Below are 19914 nucleotides of genomic sequence, written 5' to 3'. Positions count from 1 at the left end.
TTCTCTTCAGCTTTAGAAGATTGAGTTGCTTCTACATTTTTCTTCTCATAATCTTCATCAGCAATTTCTTGCTTGATAATCAACTCTTCTTTACTGAAGTTAACTTCACATGCCTTGAACATAGGTGAAACAACCTTTTTCAGCATTGCTGGAACATTTTCATTTTTTGTTGCTTTTTCTTTGTCACCTATATTTTTCTTCTTGCTGTTCAAGGCATCATAATCAAGACCAATAGCAATATTTGCACATGGCTTTTTTTTTCTCATGGTATTATCCAACCAACTCAGATGCATTCTTGAAGGACTTCAACTTCACTTTATTCTTTTCCAGCTTCTCCCTTAACACTGATTCAATCTCACTTGCACACTTGAGCTTGTTCTTCATATATGCATTCCCTTGTCTTACAGCTTCAAGCTCTACCAGCAACAATTCATCTTCTTGTTTCTCATTTTCAAGCTTCTCATTTATCTTTGTCAGTCTGCTAACCTCTTCATTAGCAGCAACCATACTTGTATGAATGTGGAACATTTCTGTGCTCATCTTCTCTACAGTTTTCTTATATTGACTCACATTTAAATTTAATGGTGGTGAGAGTTGGTACCTGTGATTTTGATGAGGATGATTATCCTTGCTCCAAAGCCATTAGTGCATAATTTCAAACTTTCTCATCTTCATCATTATCAAAATCATCCCAACTTTTTCCCTCTGCAATATAAGCTTTATTTTACTGTTTCTTTAGAAGAGCTTCATACTTTGCTTCTAGTTCAAGATAAGCTTTGTCTTTCTTTGATTTATTGGGTTTCCTGCATTCTGTAGCAAAATGGCCTAGTTGATCACATTTGTAGCACCTTATCTTTGATATGTCAACAGATCCATTTTTGTAACCATTTTTCCTATCGGATGTGTACTTCCCTTTTCCTTTCCATCTGTTGTCTTTATTGAAAGATTGTCCTTTACCCTTGAAAAATCTTGGCTTCTTTACTTTAATGTTAGAGAAATTTCTTGCCAGATAGGCCATTGACTCATCAAGTTCATCTAGGGTGTAGAACTCATCTTTTTCCAATTCCAGAATGACTTGTTCCTGTGAATCATTGTTTCTTTGCTCACTTGCCGAGGCAACTGGAATCTGGGATCTTGGCTCATTATTAGAGGTCTGGCTTTCATTGACAATTAAAGCACTTGAACCATCTACAACATGCTCTTAACCAGTTCTTAATGATTTCCTTTGAATCATCTCTAATTCATATGTTTTTAGAATTCCATATAGAACTACCAGTGTTATTCTGCTCAAGTCTCTCCCTTCTCTGATTGCTGAAATTTTCTGTTCCAAATGATCAGGATGTGTAAGCAAAAATTTCAAGTACACTTCTTCAGCTTCATAGTATTTGTCATGTAACTACAAGTCATTTTTAAGCTTGTTAAACTTTTCAAACACATTAGTGATACTTTCTTTTGGCTTAGCCATGAAGCCCTCATACTGTGAGATCAGTATCCTTCTTTGATTGGATCTAACTTCCTCAGTTCCTTCACAGAGTATTTCAATCTTTTCCCAGATCTGCTTAGCAGTGTCACAGTTCACAATGTTATTGTACATTACATTGTCAAGTGACTCTATCAATATCAGCTCCAAGCCACTATCTAGGGAAACTTTTTCTTTCTCAGGCTTAGTGTACTCAGAAGGATCTTTTGGAGCATAATGAGCTGGAATGACCATATCACCATCTGTAGATTCCTCAACTCTAACAATAGGAGTGAAGGGCCCATTTTTGAGAATCTGAATGTATAGTGGATTGGCCATCCTGATAAACAGTAACATTTTCTTTTTTCAAAAAGTGTAGTTAGCTTTGTCAAAATTAGGAATTTTGATGCTACTGATTTTCTGTGTATTCATTCTTCCAAGATCTTGAATCTATTTACTTTCAGATTTTTCTCTGATACCACTTGTTAGGTAATGAATTACACACAGAGGGGGGGGGGGGTTGAATGTGTTTCTATGTTTTCTGCTTTTCTTGAAATATTTTTAGTTGTGAAAAAAGTAAATTAAATCTTGTAGTAAGATATGTTAAGATTGAAATTAAACATGCAACGATGAATAACACAGATCTTTCAAAACTCACTTAATTTTATATTAAAATTAAGAACATTTTGCTACAAAATTTCTAGGCTCTTTGTTGATAAAGAGCTTAGCAACAATCTTGAGAGAATACAAGAGTTTCCTGATCTAAATTGTTACTACTAACAAAGGACCAGTGTTAACTTTATATGATAGTTAATTACTGGTTTATACAGTGTATAACAAGAGATGCTATTCACTTTAGTACACTGTCACTAATCATTCCATTTTAGGAAAAGTATATCTTCCATTTCTGGCTTAACATATCTTTGCATACTGTGTTAATTTGATCTTCCTTTCTCTGTTAATCTTCACCCTTGACGTTGCAAACTCTTCAAGCTGCTTATAGAGAACTTGACATCTCGATAAGTATATAGGCTTATCGAGATCTCTCATTACTCTATAGTTGATTTGACTTGTGGAGGTCTCTAAGTTCTCTATAAGAGAATTTAGCTTATCGAGAGATCTCATCTTCATATCTTCACTTTAGCTTATCGATATCTCTGGATTCTCTAGTGACTTGTTGACTTGTCGATAACTCAGAGTTCTCTAGTCAAATTTGACTTGTCGATAACTCAGATTTCTCTAGTGAATTTTGACTTGTCGATATCTCTGAGTTTTCTAGTAAAATTTGACTTGTCGATAACTCAAAGTTCTCTAGTGATATTTGACTTATCGATAACTCTGAGTTCTCTAGTGAAATTTGACTTGTCAATAACTCAGAGTTCTCTAGTGATATTTAACTTGTCGATAACTCTGAGTTCTCTAGTGAAGAAATGACTTGTCGATATCTCCAATCTTCATGTCTTCAATTTGACTTGTCGATATCTCTGAGTTCTCTAGTAGCTTTCTTGAGTTCTCTATAAGTCATTCTAGAGTTCTCGAATGACTTCTCTATAACACTAAATCTGTGATTTGTAGAGATCTTGACTAAGAATATTTTTCTCAAAACAGATTAATTTAACCATAAGCTTCTTCATAATTCTTCTGAGGCATGATCTTCTTAATCTTCTTCCAGATAGAATTCTTAGGCTTGATACTGTTCAAAGAAAAAGACCCCAGTCTGCTCTTTGACATTTTTACAGACTTCAAATGTTACAATACAAAATGCAAACTAAGATAACAATACAACTTACTTAGGGTTGTCAATTTGACTTAGTCTTGTTGAAGTACAGGCACGTCTTACACAATAATTTTTATTATCATTCAAAATGTCAAGTACAAACAATCCTCCATTACAAAAACTTTTGACCACAAAATATCTATTTTTAGTAAGAACAAGTTTATCAGATTCAAAAGTCAATTTAATACCATCTTTGTTCAATAAAGCTCCAGAAATTAGTTATCTACGAATATCAGGAACATGCAAAACATTATGCTATGCAATAATTGTTTGAGAGGTAAGTTTAAGAGAGTCCTTTTCTTTTCTAAGTATACTCACAATGCTTGAGTTTGAAGACATATTCTCCATCAGATTCTTTGTCATAGTCCTCGAACATCTCCTTATTTGAACATATATGGCGAGTTGCAGCGATATCTGCCACTCATTCGAAAATATTGCTCACTAAATATACTTCAGATACGACATCAACTATGATTTCTTCAGTGAGATTGGCTTGAGCTTGAGATTTATCTTCTTTTAATTTTAAACCAGGCATGTCCTTGCCTACACTCCTTGGCGGCATGTCCGAACTTTCCACAAGCGAAGCAATTCCCTTTAAATTACCTTCTCCCTTTGAAGTTCTTATTCTTCATTTTAGTGCCATGGAGTTGATTTGGACCCTTATCTCTTGGTCCTCTTTTACGATCTGCGTCTTTTGACTCAATATGATTAGCAGGAAAGGAAGAATGATCAAGTGATGTCTCATTTATTTGAATTCGATTTGGTTCCTCAATCTTGATGTGAGACACTAACTCTTGAAGAGTAAAGTACTTTTGCTTATGCTTCATAGCATGAACATATGTTTTCCAAGATGGTGGTAATTTTTCAAGAAGACAATTAGCTTAAAACATTTCACAAATTTTCATTCATTCGGCAATAATATCAGCACACATAAATTTCATATTCATGAACTTGTTAAAGAACATGCTTATCATTAGACATACGAAAATTTAGCCAGCGACTACATGCATATTTCTTTGTCCCAGAATCCTGAGAACCATACTTGGTTTTTAAAGCATCTCATATTTCTTTGGCATTCAAAGATTTACTATAGATTAAATGTAAAGAAACAGTCATATAATGCAGTAATATTCCACGACAAGTCTTTTTATCCTTCTCAAAATCTCTTTTAGAATTTTTGGGGGCTGAATCATTAGTAAGACAACAATCTACTTCAATCTGACCAAGAAAATCTCCATCTTATCAGACCACATTTTATAATTTTTCTCATCAAAAGGATCTAATTTAGATATATCAGGAATAAATTATTGGAAGTCATGGTGGTAGATAAGATAAATAATAACACCAAAATTCAACTTTAGAATGTAAGAAAATGTGAGAAAACGAATTGAATAACTTATGAGAATGTAGGAGTCGTGGCGGAATTGACACTGCCCTAAAGTTGAATTTGCCCCGCTACGTACACACTATCTCTTAGCAATCAACCTCCAGGGTTACACGACCTCTATTTCTCTGGTATAGCACAAAGAAATAGATTGAAATCACTCTTAATCATTGCCCAAAAATGTTTATATTTATATGAGAGTACGTAAAAGAATATAATATTTTTGTATTAAAAATGAGGGGAGAGAACTCCTTTTATATGGGTGAAAACTAGTAACTCCAAGGATAGTTGAAACTCATAGGTCACACTATTTATTAAGGGAGGTGAAATATAAAAAATCTTATTATCACGTAAGGTGTTGAGGGATCCAAACCCCCTTTGGTATTTTGTAGGTGCCATTCCAACAGCTACACCATCCATTCCGTTACTTTTGGAGATTGAGCTGAGCCTTGTTTTGTGGAGGAGTCCGGAAAAAGTTCAGAGTTATCAAACACTTCATTGACCTGATAGTTGTGTCGTACATGAAAATAATGACGGGTTATGGATGTTGGTATTGCACGTTTTCCCCGTATATGTTTAATTTGCAATATTGTCTTTGCATAGAAAGTATACAGCGAACGTAAGCATTTAACATTGCGTGTTTCATTTCACCATATCTATTAACTTTTATGTCTCACTATTTCTTGCTTGTCGCCAGAAGCTCCTGCTGATAAGATATTTGTTGCTCCTATATCTAATTCCTACTCTAGATCCTAAAGAGCCCCCTTATTGGTGTGAGTCCTTCTCTATTTATAGGGTCCTTGATGGGCCTATTCTCTCTTATTGGGCCTGGGCCTCCTTGTTGGGCCTGAGCCCCTATAATTGTCCCCCCTTTAAAAAAATGTTAAATCTTTAGATTTTGGATTGGGCTTTTCTTTCCTTCCTCTGTTTTTTTATTGGTCTTCTTTTTGCTGCTTTTTTGCATTCTTCTCTTTTGTTATTGTTTATAGAATTTTTTTTTTGAATTTGTAATCATATCAGCAGTTTGTTTTCTTGGGAATCAAAAGGTTTATAAAACCTTTTAACTTTTTCCCCCTTCTTTTCTTTTAAATAACTGTTCTTCTTTTGTTTTAACTTGTTTCTTGTTGCTTTTGAATACAGCCGAAACTTTTGGGATCGTCTTGCAGAGAGGGCTTAATTGTAGAGACTCTTGTGTATAGGTATTCCCTTTTTCCCTTGTCATCACTTTTATCTTGTTCATATTTGGTTTGTGTCAGTATGAGTCGTAGTTCTACGTTTGTCGTTAGTGGTAGTGATAGTTCTTCCGAAGGATCGGAAGATACATTTGATGGGTTAACTCCCCTTAAACCGGCTCTAACTCTTTTGTCGAGTTCTGGAAATTTCTCGCCTTTTGGGTTAAGTTTTAATGAAGATGAATTATGGGGAGATGAAATGGCTGGTAGTAGTGTGAAGGCAGAAGGTACCGGCGAGACTGCTATTCTTTTTGAATCTGATGTGGGATTGATTGTGTCTGAGAATCGTGAGTAGTTCTTTAGGTCTCAGAAACCCTATAACGCTCGTAGCATTTATCATAAAACTACTTTGAATCTTGGTGTGTTGTCTGGTTATTGCTCTTTTCCTGATGGATATCTTGTGTACCCTCCTGAGGCTGACGATCAAATGTGGGACCCACCTCGAGTCGGTCTACAAGCTATCCCGGATTTATGGTTTGTTTATGGCTTCATATTACCAATGCATCCATTTTTCTTGCACGTTTTGAGGACACTGAACTGTGGGGTGGGACAGATATCACCTAACCTGGTGTTGCAGATAAACGGCGTTATTACCCGATGTAGTGAACTTGGTATAGAGCCAAGTCTTGATTTATTCTTCTCCCTTTATCATTTAAAATCCACAGGGGCACAGGTTTACTTTGATGCGAAGCCTGGGTGTGTTAAACTTGTTACTACGCCTACTTCAAATTTAGGATGGCATTCGAGGTGGGCCTGGTATGCGGGTCACGAACTTTCCGATGTGGCTACGTGGCATCGGCTGTTTTCCGAGCTTTTGAAGGTGTTGAGTGATACGCGGTCTTTGACTGCTGTTGAGTTGGTGAAGTTTTGTGGGGATGCATCCCAATATAAAGCTTCTAGTTTCTCAGATGTTCGGTTTTTGTGTAATCACAGCCGTAAGGATTTTTTTGGTTAAGCTTTGTAACTTTTTAAAGAGTCCTCTTTTATCTCTTTATTGTCTTTGATTTCATTTGCTTGTTCTTTGTCGTGCTTATTGTAATTTTTGATATTATTTGCAGTTTTCGGGCCAAAGCTTCGGCTTTTGTTGAATTCTCAGTCAAGGATGTCATCGGAAAGTATCAAGAGGTTGCTTGCAAAGAAACGAGCTGTTGGTGAGGCTTCTGCGCCTGTGGAAGCTGTTGGGGCTGAGTTAGCTGGTGTCTCTGTCGGTGGTGATGTTGTTGAGGCTGCTCCAGTTGTAAGTGATCTAGGAAAGGAGACTAAGGATGGGGCATGTGTCAAAGATAAGAAGAGACATCGAGAGCATGGTTCATCTCGCTCTCGTCATCACAAGAAGCATAGAGATTCTGGGAAATGCGTCATTATTGATGATAGCGACAAAGCATCGGAGGATTTGAGTTTGAACAAGTGAATTGGTATTGGTGGAAGTTTTGAGGCACCTGATCGTGTGAGGGTTGACAAGGGAAAGTTTCCCCTGGGGGAAGCTGTCGAAGAAAGAGTTGTTGTGGTTTCCAAGGTTCCAAGTTCTAGAGGCCTCGATGTATGTAGGGCGTATGCTGAGAAGGTATTTTAACTTTTCTCTTTTTGTTATATATATATGTTTGTACTTTATTTATTTTTGGCCAATCTGTCAACCTTTGTGAATGGAGAAGTGTCGTTGTTTGTTTCTGCCCCTTTCTTTATTTTTTCATCTTTTCTTCTTCTTCTTCTTCTTTTTTCTTCTTTTTTTACTTCTCTTATCTTGCTCTTGGTTGGCAGCTTTTGGTTGAGCTCAATAATATGAAAGATTCTGAACCTGTTATGGAGGCATCCGAGGTGGAGAGGCTTCGAGGAGAGGTTAGTGCCCTGAAGATTGCGAAGGAGTCACTAGATGTGCAGCTATCAGAGCCTACCCGCTCTCAGGAGACTGCATCATTGAAGATTTCGAGCCTGCTGACGGAAAATGCTAGCCTTGGTGGGGAGTGCAGTGCCTTGTCCCTTACCGTGAAGAATCAGGTTTTGACCATTATCGAGTTGGAAGGTAAGATAGCTACTCTGAAGGTTGATCATGGCTAAGAAATGCATAAGGTTGTGACTGTTTATGATGGAGTGAATAAAGAGCTTGGAAACTGTAAGGGGTCCTTGGCGACGCTTGAGGAGGAGTCGCTGCAACTGTTTGAGGAGGGTTATACGGAGTGTTGGAAGCTCCTAGAGGCTCGGGGTGTCGACGTTGCTGCAGACCGCTGGGAGGATTACCTTAAGGAAGAGCAGAGATGAATCCGCGCTGCTGTGGAGGCCTCGGCGAATATTCCAGATGCTACCTTTCGAAAGAGTAACTTTAAGTTTATTGAACTTTGTTTTATGCCTGGGTATGCCCAGAGGAAGTTTGTAATCTTGAGACTTTATGGTTTTTGTTTCTCGTACTTGGTTTTTTATTTTGATAGTAGGTACCCGACGTTGTTTTATAATTCTGTAGGGATTTTTAACGCTATCTGGCGATTTTAAGCTACAAATTATGTTCTATAATTTCGTTGTCTTGCTTTATTTTATTTCCTGCTTAATTGCACCTTGGATTTTAAGTTTTTGTAGATAGGCGCAACTTTGAACTAATATGGGATGATTTCTTGGCCTGGCGTCGAGATGTCGGGGTTTACGGAACCTTGATGACTCAGTGTGTTTTGGTCACGAGATCTTTTGGAGTATCGATGTGGGTTTTTTTCTTCATATTTCTATGTTTTTTTCTTTTTGATTGTCTTGTTGTTGTGACCGAAGTTTTTTTTCTTCTTTCTTCTTTTTTTAAATGGACTTTTTGTGAACCGTAGATTTCTTTTTGGATTTGGCCAAAGTTTTTGTTCTTTCTTTTTTTCTTTTTTACTTGAGACTGAGTTTGTATTTTTGCTGCATGTGGAGTTGAAGTAATTTAGAATAGCGGAGACACGTGATTTTTTTTAAGTAGGAAAATGTCACAACTTTGTCCTTGAGTACACATGTCCTCGGATGCTCACATAGCAACGAGCTCTCGAGGTAGGAGTGGATAATTTAAAAATAACTTAATTTTGGAGTGGAGTTTTTTTGTTGAAGCCATCTTGTGGGTTTTCTGACTTTCATGGTAGTACTTCTTGAGGTGAGTTGCGTTCCAAGTGTTAGGAATTGGAGTGCCATCGAGGTAGGCGAGGAGATAAGTTCCTGGTCATACTATATTGATGACCTTGCAGGGGCCTTCCCAAGGAGGGGAGAATTTGGAGACCTTTATTGGCATGAAAACTACGACTTCTCAAAGGACGAGGTCGTTTAGCTCGAAGGCTTTGGGTTTGACTTTTGAGTTGAAGTACTTAGCTGTTTTTTCCTGGTATTTAGCGATCTTGAGGTGGGCAAAGTCTCAAAGTTCTTCCACGAGGCCTGTGTTAACTCGAAGTCCGATTGCTGAGCATTCTGGGTTGAAATTTTGTAGTCTTGGGAGTTTATGCTTACTTCGATTGAGAGTACTGCTTCTGAACCATACGCCATTCTGAATGGAGTTTGGCCCGTGGATGCCCGTGGAGTTGTCCTGTAACTCCAAAATATGTTTGGAAGCTCGTCAACCCAAACCCTGTCGGCTTCAACTAATCTTTTCTTTAAACCTTGGAGAATGATTTTGTTTGTTATCTCCACCTGACCATTGCACTGTAGGTATGCCACCGAGGCTTTGACGTGTTGTATTGTGAGTTGATTGAAAGTTTCCTCGATGTATTTCCAACAAACTATGTGCCATTGTCTGTTACTACCACACGAGGTATTCCGAACTTGAAGACGATATTTTCCATGAAGAATTTTATCACATCAACCTCTCTGATATGATCTAGTGTTTTGGCTTCGACCCACTTCGTGTGGTAGTCGATAGCCACGATGATAAACTTTTTCTGACCTATGCTCCGAGGGAGTGGACCCACGAGGTCAATTCCCCACATAAAAAAGGGGCATGGTGAGGTTATCGAAGAGAGGGCAGTTGGAGGTTTATGACTCATTGAGCTGTGTAACTGGCATGGTTTACACTTTTTGGTAAAATCTTCACAATTCTTTCTCATAGTTGGCCAATAGAATCCATACCTCATGATCTTCAGGGCGAGGTTTTTTCCCGCTAAGTGCTCTCCACAAATTCCTGTGTAAATTTCTGTCATAGCTAGTTTTGCTTCCTCTTTTATGACACACTTGAGTAGCGGTTCCGTTAGTGATCTCTGATACAGCTGATCATTCCCGAGGCAATAATTTCTTGCTTTATAAGCTATCTTTTGTTTGTCATTTTTGCTCATTTCTGGCAGCTCACCTCGAATGTACTGGATAATTGGAGTTCGCCAATCTTGTGGGGATAAGACGCAATTGACGTGCTAAGGTATCTCCGATATTGAAGACATCGCGAGGATTCGTGTAGATGGGCTCCGAGGATGGATTTGAATTTGGTTTCACGAGCTTTGATAGAGCGTCTACCCATTGGTTTTCTAATCTATCGATGTAGTTTAGGGTCCACGAGGAGAAAGATTGTAACAGGTTTTTGGCAATCATTCTTTCGTTGATTGTTTTGTATTCTCCTAAAAGTTGCTTGAAAACCACCTAAAAATCACTGAAGATCTGAATGTCTTGAACTCCGAGGTGTCGGGCCATCTGTAGGCCGGCTATGAGGCCTTCATATTCTGCTTCGTTGTTTGTGATGTTGAAGTGGAACTTGACTGCCTGTTGGATCTTAAAATTCTCGGGGCTAATGAGAATGACACATGCTCCCTCTGAGTTGGACAATAATGAGCCATCTGTGAATAGGCACCCTGGGTTTTTGTCATGCTCCAGGTGGACTTCACCTTGTTCTGGCTCTGCGAAGTTGCATTCAACGACAAAGTCTGACAGGGCTTGTGAACTCATCGTCGTTCCAGGGGTAAACTTGAGGTTAAATTGACTTAGTTCAACTGTCCATGCTGCGAGGCGACCTGACATATCGGGTCTATTTAATATCTTTCGAAGGGGCTGGTTAGTGACAACACTGATCAGCCATCCTTGAAAATTATGCCGAAGTTTTCTACTCGAGATGACAAGAGCAAATATTAGTTTCTCTATCTTGGAATAACGAGTTTCAGCATCTTTCAGCATGTGACTGATGTAATACACTGGTCGTTGTTCCAAGGCTCTTTCTTTTATTAAGACTGAGGCAACCGTGGAGTCCGAGGCTGATAGGTAGATCTTGAGAGGTTCACATGACAAGGCCTTCGTCAGGATTGGAGGCGAGGCTAAGAAGTCTTTGATATCCTGGAAGCTATTTTGGCATTCTGCATCCCAGGTGAACTTATTGGACTTCGAGGCCTTTTTGATAACTTCTAACATTGGTAAGAAACGCTTAGAGGACTGTGGAATAAAGCGACGTAATGCAGCAATTGAGCCTGTGAGGCCTTGGAGATCTTTTAGCGGCCTGGGCGATTGTATTTCCTGGATTATCTTTATCTGGGATGGGTCAGCCTCGATGCCTCGTCTTGTCAGGAGGTATCCAAGAAATTTGCCTCCTTGAATCCCGAAGGAGCATTTGGATGGATTTAGGCGCATCTGGTGATCTCTGACCCTTGTGAAAGTCTCAACGAGGTCATTGATATGGTCTGCAGTATTAGACGACTTCACGATCATATCATCGATGTATATCTGTATATTGCGACCAATTTGAGGCGCAAAAATTATGTCCATTGTTCTTTGGAATGTAGCTCCTGCATTGAGGAGACCAAAGGGTACAACCTTACAACCAAAGACACTTTTATAGCTGATGAAGGCCGTGTTGTCTTGGTCTTCTGGAGCCAACTTGATTTGGTTGTAACCTGCAAATGCGTCCATAAAAGAAAGCATCGCATGTTCTGCAGTCGAGTCGATTAGCTAATCAATATTTGGTAAGGGGTAGAAATACTTTGGACAGGCCCTATTGATATCTGAATAATCTATGCACATTTGTCATTTCCCATTTCTTTTCTTGACAAGCACTGCGTTAGATATCCACTTAGGAAATTGAACCTCTTTGATGAAGTTCACTGCGAGAAGTCTATCAATTTCAGCATCGATTGCCTCTTACTTTTCTAGTGAGAAGACTCTTTTCTTTTGCTTTACAGGACGAGCCTCTGGAGATATGTTGAGCCTATGTAAAGCCGTTTCCTCCGGGATCCCAGGTATGTCTTTAGGATCCCAGGCGAAGATATCTGTGAAGCTTTTGAGCGTTGCTATTAGATTTGCTTTGATCTCTTGGAGAAGTTCTGCTCCAATTTGAACTGTTTTTTCCTTTGAGTTCGCATAGAGTTCAACGGCTTCGAGCTCTTCATTGGGCTCGTAGTTCATTGGCCTGGAGGTCTCGATGAGATCTCGTGGGTCAACTTCGACCACCTGATTGACTTCAGAATTTTGGGTGTTGCGTTTCTTAGGAATGGAATTGCTAATGTAACACTGTCTCGAAGCCCTTTGATCGCCGCAGACTTCTCCAACCCCAAATTCTGTTGGAAACTTCATTTTTAGATGTGCTATAGAGGTGATCGCTCTGAGAGGACCGATCGTGGTTCGGCCGATGATGGCATTGAAGCTTGAGAGGGCGTTAACAACGTGGAACTTTACCATACGTCATGCTTGGCATGGAGGAGACCCAAAGAGGACTAGGAGGTCTATTACCCCTACGAGCTTGACTTCATTCCCCGTGAATCCATACAAAGGGGTTCCTTTGGCAGTGTCCAGCTTCCTATCACCCAAATCCATTCTGGAGTAAGCACTGTAATTTAATATATCCATCGAAATGCCGTTATCCACCAGAATTTTCTTTACGGCGTTTGTCCATATCTTCGTTGTTATGACGAGGGCATACTGATGGTCCTCGATGATGTCATCTGTATAGTCACTATTAGAGAATGAGATAACTGGGGTCGGATTTCGCCTTGGTCTTTTTGTCTCGACCTTACAGATGTCTCGAGCATACTGTTTCTTCGAATTGTTCGAGAATTCTCCAGCTGAGTAGCCTCCTAAGATAACATCGATAACTCTGTCTGAATCTGGATGGTGGGACCTATGATCACGCAGGTTGTCCACATAATGGGCCAAATGTCCATCACGGATTTTCTCTTTGATAAGATTTGTCAACTAAAAACAACGCTCTGTCTCATGGCCCGTGTCTTCATGATATTCACAATATTTGTTGCTAGGAGGTCTGTTAGGATTCATCGGCCATGGAGGCCTGTAAGAAGGGTCAGTTTTAAGGACTGCTAAAATTGTAGCTTTGTCTGTATTCAGCTTGGTGGGCTCATGAGCATCCTTGGGCTTGGAAGTCCATGTCTTGTTATCTTTATAGCGGGATGCGTCGGACACGAAGTCCCTATCACACTGATATGTTCGAGGGGTCGGAGATGATTTAGAGGTTCTTGAGTCTCGAGGTTTCTCGATTTGACTTCGGGTCCTATAATCCTTCATTTCATAATCACAAGGTAGTCAAGGACTTCAAATGTATTGGGATTTTGGGGATCGCGAGTGTTGAATACTCCCCACAGCCTCTTGAAGGGTTAGTCTATGCTCAATAATCTTTATTGCTGATTGCAGCGTCTTAGGTTCTTTCTCAACTCCTCAATTAGCTGACTATATCGAGTCTCGTCGATGCCTGCAATGAGGTAATTAACAGCTAAAGGGTTCGCGAGGTCTGTGATCTCAGCGATGTGTGCTCTAAAGCGAGTCAGGTATGCTCTTAGAGTTTCATTGGAGCGCTGATAGACTGAGATAAAAGATGCTATTATTTTGCCGCCTCATTTGTTACTAGAGAAGAGAGTTCTGAACTTAGTTTTTAAAATGGACCAGGAGTCAATTGATCAAGGTTGAAGGTTTTTGAACCAATTTAGAAATGTACCCTTCAGACAGGTAGAGAAGAATCGGCAACGAGTCACTTCCGAATGGCCAAAAAAGTCCATCCTGCCATCAAATAAGTTGATGAAGTCTGACGGGTCTGTAGATCCGTCAAAAGACTCAATATGAGGCACTTTTAAATCTCTGTTAATTTTTGCGTTTTCAATTTTAACTGAGAGAGGGCTTTCAGATGGAACTTCGATTCCTCCGCTTTGCGTTCGGATATAGTTCTTGATGAGGGATAAGTCATCTGCCAGTTCCATAAGTTTCGAGGTTTGTCGGCGCTTCGAACTCCCGATGTAACTTTCGTCTTCCTCCGACATTTCGACGTCATCCGCCCTCTCTTCTTTTCTTTTTGAGTAAAGAGACCCTGTCGATTCTTCGTACTCAGAGAATGCAGATTGCTTTAATGGAAATCATGTAGAGTCATGCTCCTCGTCTCTATGTTCAAGGGACCTGCAATCTGCAGACACTTCGAAGAATTCACGGTGTAGGCGCATTACGCATTAACTCTTTTTTGCGTCTAATCTTCTCTGTGATCAGTTTTCGCTCTTTTTCGAGCAATCTGAGCTCCACATCTTCTTCGTCTGGAACATCCATAGCAATATACTCATCACCCTTGCTTTTATCTCTCTGTTTTTTGTCGAGATGCGAGCGCATATCGTTTGATAAGACTTTTTGTCCAGTAGAAGCCTCAACGAGGGTTTTTTCGCGGCCTTTCGGTCGCTTTTTACGCTCAATGGGATCTGACTGTGTTGGTCGTTCTACTGAAATGGCGTCTTCTTGATCGAATAGCAATGTTTGAGGTTGTAACCCCGATTTTGCCTTCTTTCCAGCCTTCTTTTGGATACTTTTTACAACTCTGATTCCCGGGGCCTGAGCCTCAGGTATTTGCTCCATTGTTTCTTGCTGAAGCACGTGATTCAGACTATTTTTCTCCATGAAAATTTTCTGAAAAACGAGCCCTCCTTCTAGTGGCATTATTGCTCCTATATATTCGAGTCATGATACACCTACGCCTACCCAGATCCACCCGGATTCCAAAACATTGAAACCGCCATGATTTATGGTACCAACACCTAAATCCAAATTGAAAACACTCTCAACAAGATACTCTCAACAAGATAAATATAATGGGTTACATTATTTTACACACACATATACTTTACACACATCATATTAAAATAATTCCATTTTTATCTATATTCTTCAAAGTCTTTTTCTTATTATCCCATAAGGTGTGGAAGGATCCAAACCCCCTTATGTATTTTGTAGGTGCCTGTCCAACAGTTACACCATCCATTCCGTTACTTTTGGAGATTGAGCTGAGCCCCGTTTTGTGGAGGAGTCCGGAAAAAGTTCGGAGTTATCAAACACTTCATTGACCTGCTAGTTGTGTTGTACATGAAATATAAGGACGGGTTATGGATTTTGGTATTGCACGTTTGCCCCGTATATGTTTAATTTGCAATACTGTCTTTGCATAGAAAGTATACAGCGAACGCAAGCATTTAACATTGCGTGTTTCATTTCACCATATCTATTAACTTCTATGTCTCACTATTTCTTGCTTGTCGGCAGCAGCTGCCTGCTGATAAGATATTTTTTATATGCAGTGATGTATCTATCATTCTACGTCATGTTGAAACCTCGAAGCTATTATGGTACTGACTTTCTGAAATTAAAAAAAATGATGAGATTTGACGATTATAGTTTACATTTGACTGTGCCACAACTATTAGCAGGGAGGCGGTACCGCGGGAGCATACTACTACACGTGGACACATAGTTGTGAACTTGTGATTAGCATTATCTGACGACAACGACAAATATAAATATACATATATTTTTACACCTTTTCTCTGAATAACTTTCTAGAAAGTATGAGGGACCTCGTCGGACTGGTCCGTCTTTACTCGTTACGCGTAAATGGACTGTAATAGAGGATAGTCTATTCGAGTGTAAATTACGACGTATAGGAGGACCAATTATTTTCAATTAATTATTATCTAATACTAATACGAGTGAGATAGTAGAGCTGTAGAAAGGTCGTTATCACTGGCCGGCTGCTTATTTCATAATTAAATAATCATTACATTTAAGGATTAATCGATTTGAGATGCTAAAGTAGTTGTTATAAGCAATAATATATTACGGTTATCATGTTAATTTATGATGAGTTTTTTAAAGGGCTATCGACAACACTGTCCCTCGAGGTAGGTTCCTTAACAGTAAATGAAAACGACATTATCTCTTTGGTTTTTGCCATGAAAACTAAAAAGATAAACTTTATACTTTTTAGTTTTCAGACTCCCTCCGGAAGAAGTACCAAAGCTACATGCACTTGTGCACACATGAACCTCAATTAACATGGATTCATCTTGGAGTAAAACTGTACAATATATAAGAAATAAATCAGAAAGTAATTCGATCAATATTGTTAATTTGTTAAATGTTTTCTAATATGTTATAAGTTGTAATGTCAAAAATTTGACAAAAATAACTCTATATATTTATTACAATTTTTAAAAAAAAATCTTTTGTCAACCGTGATATATTGTCATATCAGTATATGCAATTATGGAAAAGACAAGCATCGGAATTAATAGGTACAAATATCTTGTACTCATTAATCAAATAATCAGAATTAATTTGATGTATTTAAAAGATTATAATAATTTATAATTTATTTAACTTAATAATTTTTTTAAGAAAATATGTAACGATTAATCAGATTTTAAAATTTAATTGGCAGAAAATTTTATATATAATGATTTATTGGATGATTGGGTGATAAAATTGATGATTTTATGACCATGCTATGTAAACACAGTATATATTGATTTTTTAAGGATCAGGATTGTAATAAAAGTTGAATACTGTACAAATTACGAAAAAATGACAAAAATAGCCGATTTTTAAAATTTTTTTAATAAAAATAGTCATTCTGAAAAAAGTGGTCAATTTTGGCCGATTGAATAGGTATCCCAATTTGTATAAGATACTTCACTGGTAGTTGGATATTTCATATATGGGATACTCCACTGCAAGTTGGGTATCTTGTATAAATTGGATACTCCACTGACAGTTGGGTATCCATCGGGTAAAGTTGGCCAACTTTTCAAAAATTGGTTATTTTTGTTAATTTTATGTAAAAATAGGCTAAATTTGTCCTTCACCCACAAATTACTCATAAACATATCTTAAAATTTAACTGATTTCGAAATGGCATTACAAAGAGAAGCAACAACAATGAAACCCTACTACTTATGTAAGCCACGTAGGTGGAGGCTCATTCAAATCTATAGGCAACCCCCGTCGTACAATTCCTAAATACGCCGCCGTTCCAGAACTCTCCGCCACCGGAGCATCACCGTGAACATCCCCAGCACGGTGGTTGACACATCCCGAGACACTAGTGTTTTGTACTGGGTCCTTGATAACAGATGTTTGAAGAAAATCTCCCATTATCCACCGGTGATCGGATGTCTGTAGGTTAAGATCAAGAGACAACCCAAGTTCCGGTGCCGGAAAATTAGTCTTGGCTTTGGGACCTCTAAGTGACCTGGCGGCTCCGTCATACGCTAACGCAGCTTCCTCTGGCGTGTCGAAAGTGCCTAACCAAACCCTAGTTTTTTTCCACGGGTCTCGTATTTCAGCGGCGTAACGTCCCCATGGACGCTTTCTAACTCCTCTGTAATGAACTTCTCTAGATGACATCGTTTTAGAGAGTATCAGTGTAGTATTAAAGTGTGCTTGCTTAGTCACGCGTAATCGTCGGCTGGACTGAACGGCAAGAACACATACTCATGCTTACACAAAAAATGTGACCGTCTATATAATATAGTGCAGGCCTGGAGGGTGTGAGTTATTATTCTCTGGAGCTTGGGTTGTGTAGATTATGTGATCTCAGCCGTTGGATTTGATCACAGGGGTTAATTATTGATGTAGAAAATGTACATAAAAACGTGTGATATAGTATTAGTTTGTTTGAAGTTTTCAGGCATAGTGAAAATGATTGGAGGGACTTTGGATATTGAGTAGGATTATTTGTTTACTATATTAATTAAACTGCGTACTTTAATTAAGTGAATAATGGTCGCCACTGATCTACTGTTAGTAACATACAGGAATTCTTTATTAGCATGTGCACGTTTATGTTTGTTTCTAGATCTACGCGTGTACAGTGTATGAACATATAAATCAATGCAGAGAGACCAGGGCCTTATAATTTTTTTATTTTCTTTGCTAAATTAGGTCTTATAAATTACTATATATATAATTAATGTTTTAGGAATCTAACATTTTAACAGCATATATTCATATATAATATATCATATACATGCTTTTAGAACGGAAAACTACTTTGAAATAGGCTGGCTAAGCCCAATCCGGATAACTCAGCTGGTTGAGACTGAGATTTGCGAATATAAGGTCTCGAATATTTTAAATTCGCTTTTAAGTGCTTACTCGGATTTGAATAGGCCGGGGTCAAGATAACGTGATATTGTGCTATCAGGTTTAGTCTTTGTTGATCTGTACACCCGGTTAAAAAAAATATGTTTGTGCAGTAGTTGTGTAAAACTTGAAAGAGGTTCTTGTAAAGCGGGCACGGATTGTAGTGGGTTCTGAGTTGCGTGCGTACAATATTAAGACGGTGCAGGCTGCAGGGGACTGGGGAGCAGGGCTTACGTAGAAACCTGCCACTGCCTCAGCACTGGTGATACTACAAATATCGATACATACATTGCTAGCTTCTAGGCATATATATACTATTCTGAGCACAAGGCTGGGTCCTTTAGTGTAGTAGATACTATAAGAAATTGGTACAACACTACAACTCCAGGGCATGGATGGTTGTGAAAGCAATCAGCTAGGCAGGCAGTACTGTTAGCTGATTACAAGGCAGTGTTTGGATTCCTGAAAAGAGTTTGGAGCATTACTTTACAGCTACAGTTACTAAATAAAAGGTAAAATGAAATAAGAGTGTACGTAACAAAACTCCAAGCACACATTTGCATGTAATGTGCAGAACTGTGGAGTAATGGAGTATATGTCAGGCGTTCCCACGTGGTAACAAATGTGGACAGTGGATATGTAGATATGTTATGTGTGTGTACTGCACATTACATTATTACTCCCATTCTCTGGTTTCTGCACTTTCATTAACTTATTCGTTTTTTTTCAATTCAATATCACAGCCCCTGCAAAGATTAATCGGTCAATACATGTATAATGTATTACAGTTACAGTCTTACAGAGCATCAACCAAAAACATGTCTTGTGTACTCACTCCACTCCATAATAGTAGAATAGAAAGAGAGATGTCATTCTTGTTCCGTTTAAAGAGTTCGTCTTGTAAATAACTTGTTCAAACGTTAGTGAATATGTTAAGAATTATTGACAGCTCCGGTTTCTTTTTTTTTTGAATCAAGATTATGACCATAATCTAATAGATGCTGTATAGGCTTCGTTCTTTTTCTGTTGATTTAAGATAACGAATAGGCCGGCTAAAAAGCATCCACTGTCCAAGTCATTTACCATACTTTTTTTTTATTGTGTTAGACCGGGTGTCCGGACCATACCAACTTGCACGTACTTTAATCAACTAGCACAATATCCCACCGGCCTTGTCACTGGCTTAAATCTGTATTGCTTTTGTAAGAAATCGAACCCGTGACCGTGCACCTGACCACCAAATCTCACATTCGTCTATACCATTTTAACTCTGGTGAATGGGTAAAATCAGTTGTTTCCTTAACAAAGTATTCTAGACTGTTGGGAATCGTGGATTTTGTTGGTCTCGTGGTGGTGCTACGATATGACCACAAATGCGAATTGACCGCTACCAACTTCAGGAAAATAAGCACTCAGTTCTCAGTCGTTCCAGGGTAAAGGGAGAACATGTAGAGGCTTGCCTAGGTCTCATAATCTCATGTATTCCGTCCCTAGGTCTCATAATCCCATGTATTCCGTCCGTTAAGTCAACAGGCCGACTTGCTTAAGACTCGATCTTGGTACTGTCCTTAGCGCGCGGTCGAAGTAGAATCCAAAGCATATAACATGTTATGGAGCAAACTGTTGTAAAAAATATTTAAAAAACAAAAAACAAATTTTTGAAAGAAATTATTTTTCGATTATTAAAATCTGACAAAATAGAACGAATATACCGGATTTTTCTGGAATGAGTCACGGATCGCGCTTTCTTTAAGAC

The 19914-nt window shown here is 38.6% G+C and overlaps 1 protein-coding gene across 1 annotated transcript; it reads right to left on the bottom strand.

Annotated features, from left to right (window-relative positions):
- Positions 1-16967: 16967 nt before the first annotated feature.
- LOC141664971 (ethylene-responsive transcription factor 12-like) lies at positions 16968-17420 on the bottom strand. The gene has a single exon (XM_074470929.1). It carries the CDS (start codon positions 17418-17420, stop codon positions 16968-16970), a length of 453 nt encoding a protein of 150 aa, XP_074327030.1.
- Positions 17421-19914: the final 2494 nt, after the last annotated feature.

This window comes from Apium graveolens, chromosome 6, assembly GCF_009905375.1.
Source record: "Apium graveolens cultivar Ventura chromosome 6, ASM990537v1, whole genome shotgun sequence".
NCBI lineage: Eukaryota > Viridiplantae > Streptophyta > Magnoliopsida > Apiales > Apiaceae > Apium > Apium graveolens.
This window is presented reverse-complemented; position numbering and strand designations above follow the sequence as displayed.